This window comes from Bos javanicus, chromosome 4, assembly GCF_032452875.1.
Source record: "Bos javanicus breed banteng chromosome 4, ARS-OSU_banteng_1.0, whole genome shotgun sequence".
In the NCBI taxonomy this organism is placed as follows: domain Eukaryota; kingdom Metazoa; phylum Chordata; class Mammalia; order Artiodactyla; family Bovidae; genus Bos; species Bos javanicus.
Window position 1 is genome coordinate 20,090,107 of NC_083871.1, and position 26,368 is coordinate 20,116,474.

General features: G+C 38.3%; 1 protein-coding gene across 1 annotated transcript in view; it reads right to left on the minus strand.

The window, feature by feature from the left end:
* Nucleotides 1-26,368, minus strand: part of THSD7A (thrombospondin type 1 domain containing 7A) — a 485,777-nt gene that overhangs the window by 32,753 nt on the left and 426,656 nt on the right. The window contains exons 14-19 of the mRNA XM_061413578.1: nucleotides 16,064-16,242; nucleotides 13,827-13,832; nucleotides 11,657-11,790; nucleotides 6,700-6,853; nucleotides 3,857-4,001; nucleotides 2,180-2,295 (exon numbers count right to left, since the gene is read on the minus strand). Of these exons, the coding sequence (XP_061269562.1) occupies nucleotides 2,180-2,295; nucleotides 3,857-4,001; nucleotides 6,700-6,853; nucleotides 11,657-11,790; nucleotides 13,827-13,832; nucleotides 16,064-16,242 (734 nt within the window). The remainder of the gene's footprint in view (nucleotides 1-2,179; nucleotides 2,296-3,856; nucleotides 4,002-6,699; nucleotides 6,854-11,656; nucleotides 11,791-13,826; nucleotides 13,833-16,063; nucleotides 16,243-26,368) is intronic.

The following is a 26,368-nucleotide window of genomic DNA, read 5'->3' on the forward strand; positions in this document are numbered from 1 at the left end:
CTTACTCTCTTAAATTTTTTTATTACTTCATTTTTATTGGAGTACAGTTGCTTTACAATGTAGTGTTTCTTAAATTTATTGTTTCTTCTTTTCTCCTCTATCATCTATCTAATCTATCATTTACCTAAACATATGTTCAGGGATCAAAGAATAGGAAAGGAGAAACCAAATTATTAGGTATCAGGTAAATTAATGTCTGAGAAACATCAAAGACAGAAGTGCTATATAAATGCTGGATGGGTTTAACCCTAATTTTCCTCTTTGTTGGACAGCAGTGCCATCTTTCTTTTTGGCTGTTAGAGGAACAGCAAGAGTTAGCTACTGCCGCTGCACGGAATGAAGGGTTTGCACATGTATTAGTAGGTAGGCAACCAATCCAGTGTTAGAAAAGACAGCCAGCTTTTCTCAGGGCTATTATTGAATTCTACTGCTTCCATCAGTTCAGTTCAGTCGCTCAGTCCTGCTTCCAGAGGGTGGGTAAAATGGGATATGAATTGTTTAATCCAATTCTTGCTGCTTCCATAGGAAGTCGCTGCTTCCATAGGGGATAAAATGAGATATGAATTCTTTAATCCAATTCCTGTGAGAGGAGCACTGTTCTCCCTGAATACAGTATATGCTAAAATGTTACGATTTGAATCCCTAATTGTCATAATAGTAGTCAAACATAATATTTGTACATAAAAGTAAATTTATCCAGACTTCTGGATAACAAAAACTATTTCTCAGACTTTTACTCACATTTCATTTAAGAAATAAAAGGCTTTATTTATATCTTTTTTCTGGAGTCATATGAGATACTTAAACACTGGTCTTATGTGATTATGTAAGAGAGTCGGACATGACTTAGTGACACAACAACTTATATGATTTGGGTTAAGCTTTCTGAAAGCTCTCAGAGCTCTTCATTGTTATTTTATTCTGGCCTAGGAGGGCATTTGCATGTGCATTTACAAAAACAAAAAAAAAAGACTCATGTGAGAGGCAGATCACAGGATGCTCTCCAGCCTGTGTGTATAACTTTATAATATTCACTAATAATGTTATTTTTGTATTTTTATAGTGGTCACATTACTTTGATGTTATTAGTTTCAAAGCCAAATTGATTCAGGTATGAAATTTCTGATTAAAGCTAAGGCCATAATTGACTGAATTATGTTGTAAGAGGAATTTATTAACTAAATTTGTTTTCAGTGCATTTGGGAACTCCGTTCCTATGGACAGATATATAGAAAGTTAAATTAGGTCTATATGACAATATCAAAGATATCAAACGGATTAAAATATTTCTATCTTAAGTTTTCCCTTAAGATTTGGAATAATTTACCACAGGCTTATAATAAGCTCTAGGACAGGCAGACAGAGATTGTGGTCACATGTCCACTGAGCCCTACTGAGGTTACAAGTCCCTCCCTGGTGTTCCAGGTCTACAAAGGCTCGAGCTTGTCTGGGTTCATGTTGAACCCACTGGGCCTTAGTTCAGGAGGAGTCAAAACCTGTCAGGAAGATGAGTACCCTTTTCGTCTGGAAATCAGACAAAATAATTGTAACCTGAAGAACAGCTTCGTGAAAACTACGACTACGTTTTCTCACATTTCACAAGGTCATATTAGAAACGATAACACTACTTTTGTAAACTGGAGAATTAACAGTTACAGATCTCTGTACCCAAAAGATACTAATGGTAGACTCCATTCCTTTGTTTGGATTTCAAGCTCTCTCTTACCCAGACCTGACTCAGACTCTCACAGCTGGATATTAGATCCTAATATCAAAATCTGTTACGAAACCACATGCGATCAATGTTTTGCAACAGAGAGAATAAATGACGGCTCTTGGCAGGTGTCCCAGGCAACACAAAATTCATATGAAATTACAAAAGATGATGAGCAGTCTGATTAAGATTTATTGCCTTTATTCACCTTGATTACTTATTGTTACCCAAGCATTTCTTTCAGAATGGGCTAATTAGCATACCTTTGGGCTCCCAGCAGAACAAAATACAGGAAATTATGTGTAGAAATCAGTAGTGCTGGAAAGAGTCTCTTTTCAAGAGCGTGTTTAGCAGAAAACATCTGCTGGCAAAGAGCTGCATAACGCACCGGTCACTTGGCTCAGCATGAATTGAGACTATTCGGGAAGAATTTACTCACAAAGATATAACACAGCCTCCCCTCACCTCTTCACAGTATTTCAGGTTAACTGACTTGCCGTCACTTCGAACACAATCCAACATCCTTGTTTTAATGCCATTCCCACATACTGCCTTCTCGCTCAGCTGGCACGTGCTCCAGTCTGAAAGGGAAGGAGTGCATCAGAACAGAAGGCTATGTACGGAACAGATTTCAAATGAAACTCGGATGACCTGAATCCCGTATTTAATTCACAACTGCTTCCTAAGCCCCACCATCAATCATCACACATGCAGAGCATATGGGTCCCAGCTTTGAACGTATCAGGAGTCAAATGGAATTGCTGGGGCTGCACACAGCTACAGGGATTATTCCTGAGGCAGCTGTCTCTTTGACCATCTTGATGGCTAGTCGTTTGGTGATGCTGTAAAAATGGCTGTGGCCTGAAGGTGAAATGTCACTTAGAAACTGTTTATCCTAATTAAAGTAAAAATGTAAATCTCAACATTTTTGTTTTAGCAAAATAATATAATTTTAAATGGCTGGCATTTTGTGCAGTTACATCCAAATAAAACTATTTCACTTGCTGTCCATACTTAGGATGTTGTAAAATGTATTATTTATTTCAAAACCAGCTTGGCCATATTTATTTCTCTTATTAAATATCTTTTACAAGGTAGTTCTTTTATCTTTCTTCCCAGGGTAATGTAGCCTGTCCCAGAGAACTGTGATTTCATTGTGTCACAAAAGCAAATTGAAGAGAAAAACCAAAAGGAACAAAAAATCAAGCTGACTGCTATGTGTCATAGTACAGTTTCTGGGGTTTATTTCAGCATGAAAATTACATGGGGGAAAATTCCAAAATAAGTTTCAGTGTTGCCCCAAGTCATATAAGCCAAAAAAACTCTTCTTTCCTAGAGTATATGCCTTGATGACACATGAGACGAGGGTTTGGGGAAAAATATAATTTATGATAAGCCTTTTTTTCTTCTAAAAAATACAGTCTTTTTTTTTTTTTTTGCCTAGATCTTTGATAACACTAAAAAATTCTCTTCATACACAATTTGGAAGGTTAAGCTTGCTAATGCTTTTTACATCAGACTAATCATGCATATGAACTGCCCCCACACAAAGAATTGTTGTCCCAGTACTCATAATGATTAAACATATTCTGAAGAAGAAAGACATCTTTCAATAAACTTTTATCCATGGGAAAGATGTTTATTTCCACCTTCTGAAAGTGGGAGGATGTCTTACATAGGTACCCTTAGACTATTCACAATCTGCCTTAAGAGCTAATGTTTGTGAATTTTTCATTCTCTATCTTGATGTTTATTAAAAATAAGACAGATAAATATTTATTTCATTTAATACAGAATTACCGCTGGGAGAGTAAGCAGTGTGTATGGCTTTCCTGGGGACTCAGGTGGTAAAGAATCTGCCTGTAATGCAGGAGACGTGGGTTCGATCCCTGGGTCGGGAAGATCCCCTGGAGAAGGAAATGGCAGCCCACTCCAGTATTCTTGCCTGGAGAATCCCATGGACAGAGGAACCTGGTGGGCTACAGTCCATGGGGTCACAAGAGTCAGACATGACTCAGTGACTAAACCACCAAGTAGCATGTCCAAAAGACATGTGGATGGAGGTGAACCATCCTTCTGGGAATGCTGCTAAGCTGACAGACGTGGAATTTGGCCTTTATGAGGTGAAGGCTACTCACGTACCTGTTACATTATAATCATAGTGGAAGCAGTTTTTGTTCAGGTTGCAGGGTTCCTTCTCCACAGCGTCAGGGCAGGCTCTTCCCTCCTCAGCTGGTTGTCTGATGGGATCAGCTGACCTTTGCCGGAAACTGCTTTGATTGCAAGGCTGACAGAGAATAACGTAACTCCTCAGAAATGTGAGCACTTGGCCACACAAGAGCAAATGGATTAAGGCAAGCACTGGAGCAAGAGTTAGAACCTTTGGGCCACTGGCTAATCTCATCTGTAAGTCCAGGAGTTGGATGAGTTTCTGATGTGCCATCTGCCTCTAAGAGGCTGTGGACCGGGAATGCTGCCTGCCATCCCGGCAGACAGAGAATGGTGCCACTGTCCCGTTCCACAAGGACCAAACACTCACCACTGCAGCTGCTGCAGGCGACGTGCCCTGAGGCAAACAGGATCGAGAGAAAGAGGCACCGTTCTGTGCTTTGGATACTGACCCGAGATGGTTAAGATACATGTTTAAGGAATAATTTCAATGAGCCCAGAGTCCTGCATAATCCTATACACAGGAAAGCACTAAAATCATTAACTAGAGATTTCTGTTTCACTGATTAACAGTACTCTTGATATTTGACTACATGTGTTTTCTTTCCCAGCAGAAAACTCCTGCTTATTCAGGCTCCTCCTCTACCTCTTTGGCGCAGTTCCTCAGAGCTATCTAAAGGGCCGTCTCCCAGGCCACTGTCCTCAGTAAGATCCCCAAATAAAACTTAACTGGCAACTTTCAGGCTGTGTCTTTTTCTTCAGTTGACAATACTTAAGAGTCTGTGTCTAACCTGAAAATATATCTGTTCCCATATGTTTACTGCAGCATTATTTACAATAACCAAGATACAGAAAAAACCCAAAATGCCCATCGATGGATAAATAAGCTGTAGTGTGATTATACAACGGAATATTATTCAGGCATAAAAAACGAGGATGCCTACAATTTGTGACAACAGGGATGGACCCCAAAGACATTATGCTATGTGAACTGTCAGAGACAAATACCGTATGCTCTCACTTACATGTGGCATTTAAAACAAAAAAACAAAACTCATAGAAAAAGATCAGACTTGCAGTTAACAGACGTAGGGGTAGGGGAGAGGGAGAACTGGAGGAAAGTGGTCAAAGGTACAAATTTCCAGTTGTAAGACAGTAAGTAGTAGGGATACATCCCTACTACTTGGACTGCATCAAGTTCAGCATGATGACTGTAGCTAACACTGCCGTATGTTATATAGCAAAGGTGTTAACAGAGTTAATCTTAACAGTTCTCATCACAAGCAGAACATTTTTCCCCCTTTATTCTTTTCTTCTTTTTATCATACGTATTTGAGAAGATGGATGCTAGCTGAAACTATTGTGGTAATCGTTTCACAATATACGTAAATCAAACCATCATGCTGTATGCCTTAAACATGTCTGTTGATTATCTCTCAATAAAACTGGGATAAAAAAGAGTATGTGTCAAATATTAATAGATACATCACATCATCCATACACAAAAATATATGCTCATACTAATTACTGTAGGTCACAAATTTTACTGTGGGTCACAGAACTTATAATCTATTTTCTTGGACCCCCAAAATTAAGATTGTGTGTATGTGTGTGTATTAGTTGATCAGTTGTGCTCGACTCTGTGACGCCATGGATTGCAGCCCACCAGGCTCCTCTGTCCATGGAAAAACAGCTATTAATATTTTCCTAATGTGCACACATACATGCACACAAATATAAGGTAGCACTAATTTAAAAAACCTGGCTGTCATTCTCCTACTGGTACAGTCTTGTTTTGGAAACATTTGGTTATTAAGAACAGAAACAGTAACTTCAAACCTGATGCTATGAAATTAGAATACAAAATCATTTGCATACCCTTGTGAAACAGCTGATTGATTCTTTATTGCAGTTTATTCTGTATCCAAGTCAAATGCCACCCCTGTTTTGCTCCTGCTCTATCAGTTGGCTGCTAATCAGCATCTTTAATAATGTTAACACTGGAACAGAAAATTAATTTCTCCTTGAAAACATGTATCTGTCCCATATTATATTTCAGCAAATAAATTACACATTAAATATTTTTTCCATGCTTTTGATGCCCCATTGAGTGTGCAGCTTTACAAATGTGCCTGGGGTAAGCCAAATTTCCTACATCATCAGCCAGTCCTGTTTCAAGTGACTCTCCTCCCCAGGGCCCATGGAAGTGCTCCATGGGCTGCTGAAATCTAGAAGCTCTGTGCGATTTGAAACTCTCAGCTGGCTTTCCAGGTCCAAAGATGCTCAGAGTCAGTGCCTGGAAAGAGATTCATTGATGCCCAGCTTTCTTCTTTCTACTCCCTTTCTTACCAGAATCTTTTGAGTTTTAGTGTCAATACTCCTGCTGCCATATCCCCACAGTGTGAAAGATTATTCCTACAATTTAAATAAAATGGCCTGGGCAAAAAGCAAAAGATGATAACTTGACACCATGAAAGCACTTTTACTAGAGTCTCATTCTTTATCTCTTTACCTGGAGGGAATCATTATCACCACTGCAGTTTTTAACATGCTGTGTATTCATAAATCAATCTAAAGACATTTTTGTGCTAGGATTAGGAGGATGGTGATGGAGTATAAAGTTTGCAAGAAGCTAAGCTGTGCCGGGATGAGTCTAAACACTGCTGATTTTAAATGGCACATTCGTAGCCAACAGCACACCCTGGTAACTAATTCAGTAACCAAGTTTTATTTTCTTAATGGTAGTTAAAAGCTTAAAAGCTTTAGTGGTAAGGAATTAAGCAAATTCTACATTAACAAATGGTTAATTGTCTCACCAAAGAGCATCGGGTCCATGGACCCCATTCGGATACCACACAATCCTCAGGACATGGCAGTTTGCACTCTCGAGAGCCCAGGGGCATCTCTTCTGGGTCACAGAGGTAATCCTCTACATGGTCAGAGGGGCCATCCGCTGTGTTCTGCATGCATCTAGAAGAAAACATGTCTATCAGTGAAGGAATTTGGACAATCAAACAATGGCCAACCCACAAGGTTCAAGGTTTCTCTTAAGGTATCACCATGGAGGCAGGGGATGGGGAGTTTGGCATTTAATGAATAAAATTCTCCAAACATAAAGACACAGAAGATCTCTGCCTCCCATAAATAGTTGGAGCCCTTCAGTGTGACTTAAAAATCAAAAATCTCTGCTTGCATGTATCATTATCATCTTTTAAATTATAGCCACTATGTGTATACTCTGTATATACAAATTCTGTGTGTCTTCCTCTGAAAGGAGAGAGTCATTTATTTACACCTAAATTATCATGCAGAAACTAAAGCATTGGCCACAGATATTCAGAGATGGGTTGCAATTTTGGAATATAATGCATTTTTTTTCTTTCAAGAAAAATAGTGGATTCCACAGAGAAGGTAGATTCATATATGATGGAAGACAACGCACATTGAAATCTCCTAGGCAGAAGTTTCATTAACTGCTTTTGAAAGTAACTGATGATCTTTATCAAGTTATTTTGTCATTTAACAAGTAATTTTAGCTTCCCGTTTGCTGATAACCTTAAAAGAAAGCCAGAAGTGAGAGACAATCATTAGAGTAATAGCACGACTTCTCTAAATGGGGTTGCTGGGATCTTCCAATATCTTGACCTTTTTTACTGTTACCTTTAACAGAATAAATCCAAACATTTCATTACATTTCATTGTGTTGTGAGCAGTCATAAAGGGCTCTTTAACTCATCTCTTGGGAGTCTAATTAAAGTGGCTAGTATACTGGACTTCGCTTTTTACCATAGTTAATCTCTCCAAGCACTTTTCTAATAGAAGACAAAATCTTTATCCCTCATTTGTGACTCAGAGAAGGTCAACCGAATTACTAAGTATGGGAAGAGAACTGCATTGCAGGAGATGAAGAGGAAGGCTTGGGCTCTCAAGCCTCAAACCCACTGCAATGTTTTAAACTGTTGGTTGCATTATATTACCAATTATACCTGGAATCTCAACTTTTCTCAGGGATTTACAATCAGTAGGGAGATTGCATCTTGACAGTTCTCTGCAGAATCACCTTTCCATACCGTGCTGCTGATTTTAAGAGAAATGTGGGTTTCCTGTGGGATGCAGCAAAAACTGGAAAAGTATGCTGTTGGTTTCGTCTTAACTGGGTTTGTAACCTGAAAAATATCCACACAGATACCCAGCTCTGCATTTTTTTGTATGCGAATATAAATATAAAAAGTAATCACTCATGTTGATGTTTGGCAGAAACCAACACGACACTGTAAAGCAATTATCCTTCAATTAAAGATAAATTAAAAAATAAAAAGTAATCACAAAAACATGCAAATGTAGGCTTTTTTGCAATTTCACCGTTGAAGGAAAAAACTAAATTATACATTTTGGGAGGAGAATTTTAGTGTCTTAGGAAAAATTTTCTAGCTTCACTGGTATTTTAAAAATGCTCTGTTGACAGCAGCTCTGAGAGGACACGGAACAGACAGGACAGTTCAATCTCCAAAGTTGGATTTGCTGCTAAGAAAAGATTGCATTCATGTTAGGCTCTGACATGATGTACAAGGATTAACTTGCAAAATTACCTATTGATCCAGAGTTAGGGACAGATGTTCAATACTCTATTAAGTACTTATGTACATAAAACTTTTTATTTTCAAAGGCTTTTCTTTTCCTTCAGTTTTTATTATACAAGTAATAAATTCATTTTAGGAAAATCAGAAGAAATGATAAAAAATTCAATACATTATATCAGAGAGAATCACTCTTAGCAGACTACTGTATTTAAACATATATTTTCATTTCATTAAATAGGAATAAACTTTACCTACTATTTGCACCATTTAGGAAAAACATTAATATGATAAACATCTCATGTTATTAACTGTTTTTCTAAAACATACATTTTAATGATTACATTTGAATTTTGCAATTTCATCATTTAAATGTGCCACAACTGCAAAAAAAAAAAAAAAAACCCTCCTTGTTGGCATTCAAATTATTTGTAAGTTTTATTTATTTGATTTTGTATTAATGATATTTTTGTCACTGTAGAATGGGGATAGTGGTTTAGTCCCACCACCACTGTTTAGCACTGCAGAAGACAGAAAACCTATTTGGATCAAGTCTTGAGCCCAAAGGAAGGCACTTTAAGTTCATTTGCTTTCTTCAAATGCTTGGACTTTTTCCATTCCATAAGAGAAGGGATTATGCTGTGAGAATATCAAACTGTTTTAGAAAACAGAGCATAGAACCAAACTGGGGCCAAGGGTGGAGCCAGGCACCCACCACAGTTGTGGCAGTAAGGGGGTAGATTGCCTGCAGAAATTTCAAAAGCAACAGAAATAACCAAATCTGACTGGTTTTTATTATCATCATGTGCTGAAAATTTTAGAAAAATGTCAGTGAAAAAATATTCTGTCTCACCAGGGCAAATCACTACCATTATTCAGTCTTTGATATGTCACACCACCCTAAAAGGGCTTCCTTAGCAGCTCAGCTGGTAAAGAATCTGCCTGCATTGCAGGAGACCCCAATTTGATACCTGGGTCTGAAAGATCCGCTGGAGAAGGGATAGGCTACCCACTCCAGCATTTCTGGGCTGCCCTGGTGGCTCAGCTGGTAAACAATCTGCCTGCAACGTGGGAGACCTGGCTTCAGTCCCTGGATTGGGAAGATTCTGGGGAGAAGGGAAATGCTACCTACTCCAGTATTTTGGCCTGGAGAGTTCCATGGGCTGTATAGTCTGTGGGGTCACAAAGAGTCAGACACAACTGAGCGCCTTTCACTTTCACACTTCCTTATAGATGTATTTGTCCTGAAATGTCACCCAATGGTTGCATCTAACATGGCATTTAACCTTAAGGAGCGTTATTACATGATAAGAAATTTTCATCAATTCTCTATTTGCATTAAAAATGTTTACTGAAAAAATAGGTTGACCTTAAAAGTTACTTTGTTTAAAATGTGTTTGAAAACATTGACAATAGCCATTTGGAAAGCAAAAAGAAGCAACATATAATAATAGACAGCTGGAGGGAAAGCTGAAAGAAGCTATTGTAATTTTTATATTAACAAAAAAACCAACTTTATCAAATTTTTAATATAAAGAAAATACTTTTATATTTTAAAGATAAAATTTAAATTTGGCAGAAGAGTGGTAGAAAACAGAATATCTTTTTATTCCCTGTTTCCCTATTAACTCATTTCCTCCACCCTCCACCTCATCCACTTCTTAATACTCAGAAAAATAACTTGAGACTTAAGATGAGTGAGGTTTAAAAACAAAAGAGATTATTTTTATCAGAGCCAATGTTTTACACAGTCCCAAGGTTTTATGATATAAACATTAACTTGCTCTACTTTCCTACTGAAACAGATAAAGAAACAGTCATCTTAAATTCACGAAGAGCTACGTCATGAGTAAGAATGGAATTCTTCACAATTGGAAGTTGTAAAGCTTTGGATGTTTTATATGTTTCTTTACCGTGTATCACTCAGTAGAGTTAGGATAAACTGGTTAAAGAGTGGCAAAACATTTGAGTTTCAATGCAACTCTGTCACTTCACTCACCGTCTGCTTAGGCACATTACTTAATACTTTTGAATCTTTTCTTAAAGTGGAGATAATAAAGCCTCATATACTGATTTCCCAGGTTTGAGACCCTTAAGAATCATATGCAGATGCTTTAGGTATAATTTAATGAGTCAATTTAATTGTATTACACTTATTATGGGCTTCCCTTGTAGCTCAGTCAGTAAAGAATCTGCTTGCAATGCAGGAGACCTGGGTTCAATTCCTGGGTTAGGAAGATTCCCTGGAGAAGGGAATGGCTACCCAATTCTGTTATCTTGCCTGGAAAATCTCGTGGACAGAGGAACCTGGTGGGCTACAGTCCATGGGGTCACAAGAGTCAGAGACAACTCAGCAACTAAACCATATTTATTACAATATTTCAATCGTATTGGGTTTTAGAGAATTTCTATGACTACGACAGAGTCTCAGTTTGGACAGATAGCATTTAATAAAGGGGACAGACATATAGATGGATCTTTCAAAACACTAAGGGGTATGTGGGGCATTATAGATATAAAAAGGCTGCTCAGCAGTATGACAAGGCTCTCATACTTTCTATGACAATGGAAAAATAACCGTGCTGTCTCAAAGAATAGCCAGTAGCCCCCTCCGACTATGGAGCACTTAGGATGGGTCTAGTGTGGTTGAGGAAATGCATTTTATTTAATTTTCATTGGTTTAGATTTCAAGTGAAATAGCCACACGTGGTGAGTGGCTACCCTACTGGCCACTGGCCACAGATAACACATGAGTGGCACCAGCCAGCCAGGGTAAGGTTTTAGTGAAGGCTTTCCAGGGCAATGGGAGTATTCAAAAGGTGGACAGTTTGATGCATTAGCATCAAAAGATAAAAGAGTTTATAAAAGATTATCACTGAACTATGGTTAGAAATACAGTTGACCTTTAAGGAAGAACTGATTGGGATTGGAAAATCTGCATTTAGTCCAGCTCACGTTCACTATGCAGCCTTTTCTGGGCAAGAGCACCATGAAGCAAAGCTTCCAAAAATCAGAAGGCAGAGGGTGACAAACTGCTGCTGGAAGCAGATCCTCTCAGAGCTTTCCATGAACACAAGACTCCCTAAAAGTACTGAAGAGAACTTCACTCAGGAGACCTGGGGGGAGGGCAAGTTCAGGCTGGCACACGAGAACTCGGGAGGTGGCGGTGCCTTTGCTCCCCCGTGCTTGACCTCACCTCACTTTTCGGGTTTGCACACCCTCTCCGCAGTTGTCCCGCGTGTTCACAAAGGTCACCTTGCAGATGCTCCACGGCTCTGTGACCCATATGTACTGGCTGCAGTCACTGTGACAAGGGACGACCTCATACACCTGAAACACACATGGTTCTCAGTGACCTCACTGCCCGGAACCGGAGAAGGTGAGAGGGGCGCCTCACAGTTCAGTACTCAAGATATTTCACTTTTACACCAGCCTCTCTTTTACTGTTCATTGTCCTAAAACAGGAACATGGAGGCCCTCGTGAGAGTTCGAGTTGCAGCAGTGAAGGGCAGGCAGGGCTAGCCCTGTTGTGTTCTGCTGATCTGCGATCACACTGTAGCTGGAGATCAGACCTCACGGACCACATCAGACACACTCCGTACTTTCCTGGACTGACGCTTACCACACGGTATTATAACTTCCTGGGCCATACCTCCTGGTCACAGTCTCTGTGTCTTCAGTACTTAGCCCAGGGTGTTCATATGTGAGGCATTCTACAGAGACTTGTTGAGTAAGATGAATGAATGAATAGAAGAATTATCATTAATTTTTAAGCAATTAAGGAAGCATATAACAACACTTTTGAAACTGTGGTTTGGGAGAAGTCTCTTGAGAGTCCCTTGGACTGCAAGGAGATCAAACCAGTCAACCCTAAAGGAAATCAACCCTGAATATTCATTGGAAGGACTGATGCTGAAGCTGAAGCTCCAATATTTTGGCCACCTGATGCGAAGAACTGACTCATTGGAAAAGACCCTGATGCTGTGGGAGAGACTGAAAGGCAACAGGAAAAGAGGGCAGCAGAGGATGAGATGGTTCGATAGCATCACTGACTCAATGGACATGAATCTGAGCAAACTCTGTGAGATAGTGGAGGACAGAGGAGCCTGGCATGGGGCGGTCCATGGGGTTACAAAGAGTTGGATGCAACTTAGCAACTGAACAACAGTAAGAACACAGCATATAAAAGTAGTTCTTTTCAAATAAATATAATTTGGCCCATTTTCCAAATAAGTATGTATACCAATAAGAATTTTTTCATGTTCCATAGAGGAAATTAAAAGATAAATAATACGAAATACAGCTATCTTAAATAAAGTTATCTTAAATCATTTAGGGCTTGGAAGTGAGGTCTGAAATTGGTCTCATATTACACAGCTGCAAAGCACTGAGGGCCACATGAAATAAAGCAAATCGTCGGTGCTCTGGTGCCCGTTAAGGCTTGCAGGTCCAGGTCTGCGGTGGTGTCATTGGTGGGTTTCAGGATTTTTAGCACAATGAACCAACTATAGTCTTTTCTCAGTGAGAGAATGGAGTAAATTAATTTAAAAAAAGGACTTTAATCCACTGCAACAGAGCTGACTCAATCATTAAAGAAAAATGCCTCTTAAAATTATTTCAAAATCTATGATAATTCAACTCTATTTCCTACTTTATAATACCCACCCACACACAATAGTACGTGAATATTTTATATAGTTATTCAATTCCAGAAAATACAGATTTAAGTAGTCCATTGGAACCATTCTTTGTGCAAATTTTAGTTTTACTAAACATCCCTGGAAAGTGAATAAAGTTGACCTACCACACATAGAAAAAAAGTATGCACTGTTGGAGTAAGACTCTGTAATGACTGTCATAAATGATCACCTTCACATTGTGTGCTGTATTAAAATAGAACTAAATACTATTTTAGTATTTAGTAAAACATTACCCTACGTGTTGTGGAGGAGGGAACAATTGAAGGGGAAATGCCATCTTTCCTACTCCTTTGATGGCTTTCATTTTAATCTCCTATGCTGGAGAGAATACAAATCAGTTCAGAGCGGCCTCCTGCGACCCCTTGGAGCCCACCTACTCCTCTCCCTCACCCAAGAAGCATGAGACAGGAGGTGCCACTGCCTTTTCAAGGCGAGAGATTTAAGCTTGTTCTCTTCTAGCCCTGTACTTTAGGCCCTGATTTTAAAATGAGAAAACACATGTAACACGTTAGGAAAAAAAAAAAGGGAATAGCTGCAGAAGAAAAGTTTTATGAAAAATATGACTTCTTTTGTGTGAAAGATAAAAAGAATAGATTCTCTGATGCCAGGAGTGAAATGGAAACCAACAGCACTCTATCATGAACCATGAGGTTTAGCAGTTCTTACCTGGGCCTGGACCAGGGTTCACCAGGAATGAAGCAAAGGGAGAGAAACAGAGACAAGTTAAAATGTTGGTATATTTGGCGAGAAGATCTCACGTTCTAAGTTTCAAGTATTATCCATATAGAAAAGGTGGGTGTGTTTTTTTCTTGGTAAATGACTCGAACATTTATCTTAGACCTTAAAATAGAAAAGCCACCTCCTTATTATTGTTTAAAATTAAGATACACAAACGAATTGCAAATAGCACAGTCCAGGAAAGGATTTGGTAGGCAGGAGGAAGAAATCTTAGAAAACCGAGTAGACCTCAAAATACGTATCTTGGGGAATGAATATATGACTGCAGATATCTGGTGGACCAAACTGTGAGCGGGCTATTTATAGACTGATTGATCTTAATCAATTCATTCACCCACATTTCTGAGGAAATGAGTATTCGCTTCCTCAAATGGAAAAGGGAACCTCAGAAACCATTTTCAAGGCAAACTACCACAGATTACTTATTGAGGAAGGTATGACTGCAGTAAAAATCTATATGACATAATTTTCAAAAATTTACACCAACCCCCTCCCCAATTTTCAGTTACACAAACCTTGCATATTCTTTTCTTACATTTTACTAACAAATGAATCCTTAGAAGTTTCTACTTTTAATGTAGAACATTTATGCTCGAAGATTCAGAAATCTATTATTTCTTGTTTCAGTTTTGATTTTTCCATTGTACATGTCTCAATATACCGTAACCAGTAGTCTGGTAACAAACACTCAGATAACATGCTCTGCATTAGATTTTATCAGAGTGACACAGAAGGGGCTTAGGTAAAAGTTTTAGTAGCAAAGACAACTTGGCACAGCCATTTTGAACTTTTCTAAATTCACTACATAAAAGACGCTGAGGCAAGCAAAACTTAAATTCTGACTGGCTATACACATACACACTGAAGCTAAGAAAATGCGTAGAATTTATTCAAAACATGAATAAAAATTATTGAAATTTTAGTTTACTACTGGAAAGTCAATATTTCAAAACTTGTAGAAAAATATTCTTTTGTATTATAAACATTACATTTCAGTTTTTCTGTTTCATCAGGGTCATGCATTTTCTTCTTTAGAGATCGTTACTGGGGTAGAGACACTCAATTACCAGTAGGTGGCAGCAGTGAAGTATATTAGTCACCTTTAGTTGCATTTATTTAAAAGCAAGTTTAGCAATTTTACTTGCGAAAAATCAACATTCTTTTAGAAGACTTTCTATGCAATTTAATTCACTTTCTTGGCCCTTAATTGCTTTATTCAAAAGTTATTTTTATTTCTCTATAATTTTATTGTGATGAACAAAGGTTTTTTTGGGAAGGCAAATGTATATGGGTGAGCAGTGTATTTGAAGATTAAAATTAGACAATCTATGTGTGTATGAAACATACCTACATATTTAAATTTGGTTCATACATATAACTTTGTTCTTTTGTGAGTTAAACATACATCTTAATATCCACACACGTATCTTCATATCTAGTGTGAAATTCACTCTTTGTTAATCCTCATGTAGATCAAACATGGCAATAACTGTCTGATGAATCTTATGTTACATTAAACTAGCAATCTTATATTAAACAATTCCTCCTATTAGATATTTCACTCTATTTCCAGTGGAACACAAGTCATAACTATGAATAGCTGCTAACAAAGTGTGTATTCAAAGTCAAAGAAAGTTCCAAATAATACTGAAAAGGCCAATCGCCAAATTGATAGATAACACAGAGTCACTTTGACACCATCTTCATCTCTTTCATCTTATCATATTTCATATCAACAGAATATATTTCCCATTTTTGACCCACACCCTACATAACTTCCTTGATTTTAATTTGTATGGTTGGCAATTGAGATTTTTTTTCTGAGTCTAATGGATTTATCAGATAAGACAATCTTGCTCCCAACACTCAAATTATTGTATAACAACAGATTAAATACCTTGACAGTATTTTAAAGGTAGATTTCATTTTTTATTTCTATTACATTAATATGCACATATATACACATACAGTATATTAAATCTCTTGAGAATACAGAGATCATCCATCTGACTTGTAATTTTAATAATTTACTCAGGCATTGTAAAGTGGGTCAAATATCTTATTCAGGGGATATTATTTATTCTCTATTTTGGGTTAAAAAAAAAAAAGAGAGATCAGTGTGCATCTAAGAAGTATTTTACAATATTCCCAAGAGCAGAAGATACCTGGTTGACATGGTCCAGTTTGGGGCATGGCCTCCCTCCATTATAGGGCTTTTCACGCAGCCATTTAGACCGAACCTTCACACCGCTCCCACAGGACTTGCTGCAGCGCGACCAATTGGACCACTCACTGAGCTTGCAGTCTGAGGGGCAGGGGATGATGCAGGCCTCTTCAATGTAACCTGAGCAGATAAAAATGAGACAAGGGCTGTCTCCTCCACATGGCCCTCGGCTATTACCACCCACCATTCCAGCCCATTTAGAAGGACTTGGCAGCAACATGCAAATGGAGAGGTGTCTCTGTCATTAGGGACTCAAATTAAATCCTGCAGGAAAATGACACATAGCACAGTGACTCTGTTCAAGTAACAGCTAAGCAGCTGCTGTATGATCTGCTTAGGATTCATGCTCACCATATTTCAACATTTCTGACTTTCTGACAGCTCGTGTTTAATTGACAATAACCTGTCTGCTGCCATGTCATTCTCATGCTGCCGGAATAATACATTAAAAAAATGATAACAGTTTTCTGTAAAATCCTATCTGCTAATGTCACATAAGTTCAAGTGTCTGAGTCCATGCAACATTCTCCCTCAAGAAGAAAGCCAGACCCTCTCAATCAGTATTCAAAAGGGACCATTTAACTTAGCACCTTCTGTTTCGCTTTCGTTGAAAATCAAGTCTGATGAAGAAAAATGAAGGATGTTAAATAAATAATGCCTCATATTATTATAGTGCTGTCAGTTTCAAAGCACCTTCACATACCGTATTCATTTGATTCTCTTGAAAATAGCATAAACGTAGTGGGCATGTACGGAGGCTCTACTGGACAGATCAGAAAACACGTACGGAGAGATAACTGACAAGGGCAAGGTCACACAGTCAGAGATGAGGCCAGGATCTGAGTCTAGTCTAGCACTCATTCCATCAAATCACACAGTCTATTAATTTAAGAGTCTACAGATTTGTCCTGAGAAATGGGAGCATTTTCCTAACCCTTCCCTTAGTACCAACTTGGCATTTCACAGTTATCAGTTTATCCCTATTTTTCTCAAGACAAACAAGTGGAAAAAGCAAAATTCCCCTGGTCAAGAGTCCAGTGTTGTCCTCTCTCACACTCTGCCTGTGAGAGTGGTTGTTCTGGAAGGAAGAGAACACTCTGCTCTTACCATTTTACATCAACACCAAAGATTCCATTTTGAAAATGACTATAACGTAAACCAGAGAAGGCAATGGCACCCCACTCCAGTACTCTTGCCTGGAAAATCCCATGGACGGAGGAGCCTGGTGGGCTGCAGTCCATGGGGTCGCTAGGAGTTGGACACGACTGAGCGACTTCACTTTCACTTTTCACTTTCATGCATTGGAGAAGGAAATGGCAACCCACTCCAGTGTTCTTGCCTGGAGAATCCCAGGGATGGGGGAGCCTGGTGGGCTGCCGGCTATGGGGTCACACATGAGTTGGACACGACTGAAGCAACTTAGCAGCAGCAGCATAATGTAAACAGTTTAAGAACTCTAGGTAGACTTTTAAAAATTTTATTGAGACATAATTTATATATCATAAAGGTCAGCTCATGTTTTGGTCTTTAATATAGTCTGTGTTATGCAACCATCACCACCATCTGCTTTTAGAACATTTTCGTTACTACTGCTATACCTGTTAGCAGCCATTTCCCATTTTCCCTCCCGTTCTCTAGCAACCACTAATCTAGTCTGTATCTCTAAGAATTCACCTATTCTGAACATTTTATAAAATGAAATCAAACATTATGTTTTACGATCGGCTTCTTTTACTTACTACAACGTCTTCAGGATTCTTCTATGCTGTGACATGTGTTAGTACCTCACTCCTTTTTATAACTAAATAGTATTCCATTGTATGGAAGTATCATATTTTTCAATCCTTTCATCAATTGATGGACATTTTAGTTATTTCCATGTTTCGTACATTACAAATAATGCTGTGAATATTTGTGTACAAGTTTCTGCACACATGAGTTTTCAGTTCTCTTGGGTATGTACCTAGGAATGGAATTATCTGATCATATGATAATTCTTTATTTAACTTTTTACTGAAATGCCAAACTGTTTTCCAAAGTGACGGTACCATTTTACGATACCACTAGCAGGATATGAGTGCTCCACTTTATACATTTGTCAAAACTTGCTTATTATGTCTCTTTTACTTTAGTGTCCTTTGAAGAACAAAATTTTAAATGGTAATGAAGTCCAATTTATCTATTTTTATTTTTATTGCTGTACTTTGGTGTCCTATCTAGGAAACGATTATCTAATCCAAGGTCATAAAAGTCAAAAACGCCCATTTTTCCCCAAGAGTTTTATAGTTTCAGTTCTTATACTGAGGTATATAATTCATTTTGAGTCAAGCTAAAAATGTCTAAAGTCACTTACAAATCCATGTCATCAGTAACCAAATTATTTGATGTTTATAAAAGACAATTAATTAACAAAAACCCAACTATTGCCAAATATTATCAAAAGCGCTTTAGTAAAAGAACACTACTATTTCATATGTAATAAATTATTGAAATATTTCTAGAATTTCATTTCCTACCTTGTGCGTGTGTGTGTGCTAAGTTGTATCTGACTTTTTGCAACCCTATGAACTCAGCATGCCAGGATTCTCTGTCCATGGGATTAATTAATTCTTGTCCAGGCAAGAATACTGGAGTGGGTTGCCCTGCCCTCCTCCAAGGGATCATCCTGACCCAGGGATCAAACCCGCATCTCTTCTGTCATCTGCACTGGCAAGCAGATTCTTTACCACTAGCGCCACCTTTCCTGGCTTGCAAAAGATCAAAATAACCGCAAAAACAAACCTCTAACCTTTTGCCATTCAGTAATTATAACTGACAGTAGACTCACATGATTTTTATGTCACTACTTCAGAGTAACAGATAAATGGAAATTCTTTCCATTTTATCTGCTGAAGTACAAATGGCACTGGTGAAATATGTCATGTCTGACTTCAGTTTGATTCACATTGTATTATTAAGTAAGCAGATATAAAATTTTTATGTTTGATCTTCCAATAGAGTACTCCAGAAAATGTCTCTCCAATAAAACTCAATTAAACTGCTGAAAGATGCAAATTAGGCACTGAGATAAAGACACAACTGCGAAAGAGTATAATGCTTAGCATTCCATTTTAATTTTCTAATGTGTAACAACATTCAATAATTGCCTGTCAAGTGTATCTCGTACAATTAAAATCCTTAATGCTACTAGTGAACTGCCAGATAAGCATTCCCCTGCCTTCTCCACTAGGATCATTTTTGAGGGCAATTAACACCAAACGATCATGGCGGATAGAAAGACAGAAACATCTGAAGCGTTTTAAGGCTAAATAAACTGCTGGCATCTTGAAGCAATTTATGGTTCCCGAGAATGCTGGAATAAAATAAATGACTTCACAATGAGGGTGTTAAAACTTGGTAGCTCAACACAGAATATGACACATGAAAAAATCAAACTTCTGAATTTTGATTGTAGTTTTTGTATCTATATCTGTTCTGATGGCTGCTTTCAGGTTGAAATGAATACAAAATTAGCAGGCTTTGAGTGGCAACCAGAGGACCTTTGAGATATATCCAGTCACCTCATTCATTTGAATTATGAATGTGCAGATAAAGTAGCTTTCAACAACTTTCCCAATTATGATATCGTGCTGTTGAAAGGTGTACTGTTGATAGATTAAAGAATTCATTTTGAAAGCACGTGGAACATATTGGTTGGTTCTGATTTACAGCTGTGTGAATGAGCTCTGCTGGCCCTCCATTGGAAACAGCTGGATTAATCTCAAAAGTGACCTGAAAAATCTATCCTGCTTAAATGTGTGTTATATGCACATGACTGCAATTGCAAATGAGAACATTTAGCTAGAAGTTTATCTACTATGGTCCTTATGGATTTGAAAATACTGAAAAAGGTTACTGAAAAATAGTTTCAAAATGAATAGAATATTCTTTTGTAATTATAGATTAAGAACAGATAACTTGAAAAGCTGGGGAAACTAAACTACCGTGTATATATCCAAACGCCTATAATCAACTATTCTACCTATAAAATTCTTACATTCAGTGTATGAAAGGTTATGAATCAACCCTAGGCAATTAAAATGTTCATAATGAAGTATTCAGGTAAGCTTATGTAACTGCAATAAACAGTTATTTTATTTTTATATTTTTGTTTCATATACATGTGAAGACATATCTTTTCATATCTGCTAGGTACTTATAGACTTTTTCAGAAAATTTCAACAGTAGTTTTAACTGCTGTCAGATTTTGTAGCTGTTGCTCTTCCAATACCGATAGCTTACGCAATGACTAGGAGCATTCAGATTCAGGCAGTATACCTATGCAGTTCACGATCAAGGCCATTTCTAAGAGCAAACTCTAAAACACTGCTGTATAATGAAGACTTTGGCTGTTCTGTTTCTCTGATTCCTGGCAGACAGCTTCTAAGCTCTGAAATTTCCTGAGTGACAGGAGTATCTTTGTTATTCATGCTGGGCCTCTTAGACTACATGTGAGTTTATGCGAAGATGTCTAAGGAAAGGGGATGACTATACCATATAGACCAAACATGTATTTAAAAAGCTTGGGGCTTTCAGCTTCTTGATATCCTCCCAAACTCTGGGGAGAGGAGATTGAGTTTAACTCTGTGGTCAATGATTCAACTAATAATGCCTACATAATAACTCCTTCCCCACTAGAAAACTCTGGATACAAAAGCTCAGGCTGGTAAAGGACATCCAGGGGCCAAGATGGTGATGTCTCCTGGTTCCACGGGGCGATGGCACGGATGCCCTGTGTTTGGGACCCTCCCAGCCCTCGTCTGTGTGTCCCTTCTATTGACTGGTTCTGATTTTTATCCTTTTGCTATAATAAAACTCTAACTGTAAGTATGGTGCTTTCTGAGTTCTCTGAATCATCCCAGTGAATTATTGAACCTGAGGGAGTAGTGGGGACCCGAAATCTGTGGCCAGTTGGTCAGAAGCGAGGCTCACCCGGGATTCCCGAACATGCACAGCTCATGTCGGAGGCGAGAGCAGTCTTGTAGAGGACTGAACCCTTAGCCTGTGAAGTTTAGCCCAAGTCCAGGTAGTTAGTGACAGAAATGAATTCTACTTTCAGATGTATATTTTATTTAAAAAGGAAATAAACTTATTTATGCAAGAGCCCATATCCAAAGTTTACTTATTCAACCAAAATAAAAACTTTGAGAATAATTACATACATGAAGGCATTTATGGACTTTTTCTCCCCAAATCTAACATTTATAGTTTTAATTAATATTGTATTAAAAATTGGAAAAAAAGTTCTAAGAACCCATTTTGGAAATAGGGCTTTGTCAGCAATATAAACATATTTGATAGAGTGTTCAGATTATGAAGGAATAAGAAACTAACTTGGAAACAGTAGAGTGATTTATTTTTAACTGGATCCTTCAGGGCACTGTTCTTTTAGTCAACAAGAATCACACAATGACATGCTGCTGCTGCTGCTGCTGCTGCTGCTCAGTCGCTTCAGTCGTGTCTGACTGTGCGACCCCGCCGACAGCAGCCCACGAGTATTTCCAAAGGATGATCTTTAAACACTAGTTTGTTGGGTTCTTGGCTTCCCTGGTGGCTCAGACAGTAAAGAATCTGCCTGCAATGTGGGAGACCTGGGTTTGATTCCTGAGTTGAGAAGATCCTAATAGGTGTTAAACATGACTTTTATAAATGATATGGTCAAGCAAGTTGGAAAATTGTTGCATTAAACTAGGTTAAACAGGTCTTTTTACCCTGGGCTTTCTTCTTTTTGTGTGTTGTTTGTTTGCTAACATGAACTGTGACTCTCTAGGAGAATGACTTAGACACTGCCTTATATGCTTCTTAATTTTTTCCTACAGCATCTCACTGGACCAGTAAGAAACAGATCATTCTGATAGGTTGTAATTATAATGCATTAAAACTGGATTCATGTTTTGAGCTGTACAGAGTTTTAATGTTTAATTAGACCTTCTTATGTCCATTTCTAGATAAGGGAAAAAATGCAAAAGCTAACAAACAAAAACAAAACCCCTAAACTTAAGAAAATTTCTTCTTAATTTATAAAGTTTTAAAGAAGTAAAGGTTAAACTTACGGCAAAGAGAGAGGAAACTGTTATGCAGATAAACTTCTTGAATATTTTTTTAATGACTATTTTAAATGACCATTTTGTGTTTATGCAGATTAACTACAATTTCCTGTCAGGGCTAAACTGGCTTTCAATGTAACTATGAAAAAATGGCTAAACACTGGAGAGTAAATGCAAGTGAAGATTTTCCTTTTAAATTTAACTTTAAAATGTCCACAAATATGTTGGAGTGCTCTCAGGTTACTTTTGAGCCCATTGACATGGTTTATGTCTAATATAAACCATATGATTTATGTCTAATTCTTCATGCATTTACAAAAAAATTCCTACGTATAAGCCTTGCTCACTACATAACCATTTTGATGATACTTTGAAGTAGAAAAAGACCAGGGACTGAACTTTAGTTTCCTGTGTGGCCTGCATTGCAGACGGATTCTTTACCCACTGAGCCACAGGGGGAGTCCTGAAATGAGAAGACACTCAACTAAAGGGTATTAGACTATATTCAACTAATGGGTATTACAGTTACTTTGGACGTGCAGGGCATTAATATAACAGGATTCTATATGAGAGTCAGTTAGTATCTCTATGAATTATGAAACCTTATAATACAATAGGCTTCCCTGGTGGCTCAGCGGTAAAGAAGCTGCCTGCAATGCAGGAGACGGAGGTTCCATTCCTGGGTCGGGAAGATCCCCTGGAGGAGAAACCGGCAACCCACTCCAGTATTCTTGCCTGGAAAATCCCACAGACAGGAGCCTGGAAGGTTAGAGTCCCTGGGGTAGCAAAAAAGTGGGACATGACTTAGTGACTAAACAACTACAACAACCTCAACAACAACATAACACAACATGAGTAATGAACAACTCTGTGGTTTTATCAATCAAATTATCATAGTCATCAGCAAGATTACCACACCTAATCATTTCACTGAAGTTATCTGATCATCGAAAAAGCAAGTGAGTTCCAGAAAAACATCTATTTCTGCTTTATTGACTATGCCAAAGCCTTTGACTGTGTGGATCACAATAAACTGTGGAAAATTCTGAAAGAGATGGGAATACCAGACCACCTGACCTGCCTCTTGAGAAATTTGTATGCAGGTCAGGAAACAACAGTTAGAACTGGACATGGAACAACAGACTGGTTCCAAATAGGAAAAGGAGTACGTCAAGGCTGTATATTGTCACCCTGCTTATTTAACTTATATGCAGAATACATCATGAGAAATGCTGGGCTGGAAGAAGCACAAGCTGGAATCAAGATTGGCGGGAGAAATATCGATAACCTCAGATATGCAGATGGCACCATCCTTATGGCAGAAAGTGAAGAAGAACTAAAAAGCCTCTTGATGAAAGTGAAAGTGGAGAGTTAAAAAGTTGGCTTAAAGCTCAACATTCAGAAAACGAAGATCATGGCATCTGGTCCTATCACTTCATGGGAAATAGATGGGGAAACAGGGGAAATAGTGGCTGACTTTATCTTTTCGGGCTCCCAAATCATTGCAGATGGTGACTGTAGCCATGAAATTAAAAGACACTTACTCCTTGGAAGGAAAGTTATGACCAACCTAGATAGCATATTCAAAACCAGAGACATTACTTTGCCAACAAAGGTCTGTCTAGTCAAGGCTATGGTTTTTCCAGTGGTCATGTATGGATGTGAGAGTTGGACTATGAAGAAGGCTGAGCACCGAAGAATTGATGCTTTTGAACTGTGGTGTTGGAGAAGACTCTTGAGAGTCCCTTGGACTGCAAGGAGATCCAACCAGTCCATTCTGAAGGAGATCAGCCCTGGGATTTCTTTGGAAGGAATGATGCTAAAGCTGAAACTCCAGTACTTTGGCTTTGTCATGCGAAGAGTTGACTCATTGGAAAAGACTCTGATGCTGGGAGGGATTGGGGGCAGGAGGAGAAGGGGACGGCAGAGGATGAGATGGCTGGATGGCATCACTGACTCGATGCACGTGAGTCTGAGTAAACTCCAGGAGAGGGTGATGGACAGGAAGGCCTGGCGTGCTGCGATTCATGGGGTTGTAAAGAGTTGGTCACGACTGAGCGACTGAACTGAACTGAGGGCTTCCCTTGTGGCTCAGCTGGTAAAGAATCAGCTTGCAATGCGGGAGACCTAGGTTCGATCCCTGGGCTGGGAAGATCCCCTGGAGAAGCAAAGGCTACCCACTCCAGTATTCTGGCCTGGAGAAGTCCATGAGCTGTACAGACTATGGGGTCGTCTTAAAGAGTCAACAGGACTGAGCGACTTTCCCTCACTCACTCAGTGTTATCTTTCCTCTAAGGCATTGGAGAGGGGGAGGGGTCAGAGCCCAAAAGAAAGAATGTGGAATAAAACATAATAGCAGATACTGTTGATAAAGACAAATGTAAATAGATTTTTCTCTGCTGCTGTTGCAAATAATGAATTGTCCTTGGTAGTTAAATTTTATTTTAAGCAGTGAAACACTGTGTTCCTAAAAGGTAGAAAGCCCAGTCCGTGTATGGGGGATCCTGGAGGCTATGTTTGACAGCCTGGCCTGAGGGGCTCCATGGAGCCCAGTTTAAAACCTTATAAGTACTAGTTAAGTTGAGGTCTCTGTGACATAGAGCACACAGAACTAAGTGATAATACCAGAAGTAGTCCCATCTCATACAGCATGAATGGTAGCTGCAGGAAAACTGCCAAGGAAAGTCACCCTCAACCTCTAGGGTCCTCCTTCAGGGAGCCTGTTAGGAAATAATGCTGGTACCCACACTTTATTTACACTCCATCCTAGGCACCTGGTTTCTTTTTGTGCCCACATATCCACAGTAGCCCCTTCTTTATTTCCCTGGTTCTTTAAACTTGCATCTTCTACCTTAGGAAAAGTCTCTCACTCTCTGCCTGTCTTTTTACATTTGAAGGGGAAAAGATCTCAATTGTGAAAGATGACTATAAAAGCAAACACTAGCTTCATCTGTGTTATCAAATGAAAGATTTAAATTCTAAAATGAATTAAGACATTAGAAAAATACTACCAACTGAAGAAGTTTCTTAGAGAAATCAGCACGCCGTTTCAGTTCATTTAAAAAATTAAAAATTAAAAAATTGCCTCTTTTCCTGGTTTAATGAAACATGCTCTTCCTCAAATACAGGCATCTACTACAATAAGGAATAATTTCTCACTCCATTTTGTTTCTAATTAACCTTTAACGTTAACCTTATATCATCTTCTATAGAATTTCATTACAAAAAGGAAAACATTCCAGGCATATTATGGTTCAGTGGTCATGTAGGTTATTTCAGAATCTACTTTCTTCATATCCATAATTAATTTTCTCAGATGTACTCTGAGCTCCACAATGTCTTAAAAGTACATGTTCTTGATCTAAAATTTACTTGTAAATTGAGTATTCTCTGAATTTTAAAAATTTCAATTGGGCACTTGTACAAGAAATACACTTAGGATGCATTCCTTTTCTAAGTTTTGCTGATGGTCTTTTGTTTGTTCCCATAAATCCTAATAGGAAAAAAAAAAACCCACACTTGGTGGTACGTATACGAGAATTTCTGACTGATAAAGCAGCATCCAGCATTTACAGTTCCTTACGACACTGAGGGACGATCATTCAAACACGATACCTGTTTTCAAATCATCCACATCATACCTGCAGGAAACTGGTGAAATAAAGATGGAGACCATTTAGGTTATTATGCAATAATACTAAATGTTGTCATAGGGTGGGCTATCATTATAAAATGAAAATATCTTACTAAAAAGCCTTTGTTTCACTTGTAAAGTTTGCAGAGCTTTCTTTTTATTAAAATAATTAGTATTGCAGTACAAACCCCCTATGAAGCAACCTGTAAGAATGACTGTGGGTGCCAGAAAGGGTTTTGCAAAATATCAAATTTTAATGGGCATACTTTGAACCCCACTGATGCTTTGAAAACTAACTGCTAAAGCCATTCATTACTGTCCAGAAGGTTCTCTGTGATACCATTCATAACATGTGAGGCAAAGAGAGAAAGCATGAAAGAATCAATATAAATCATTCTATTTTAGAATTAATGGTAAAGGGAAATTAATCTTATACCACTGAGGCATTAGACAAACTGTGCTGAACAATTCAATAGCGACTGTAGTTAAAAGACTGAAACAATTAAAAGAGTGTAATGTGTCCTGG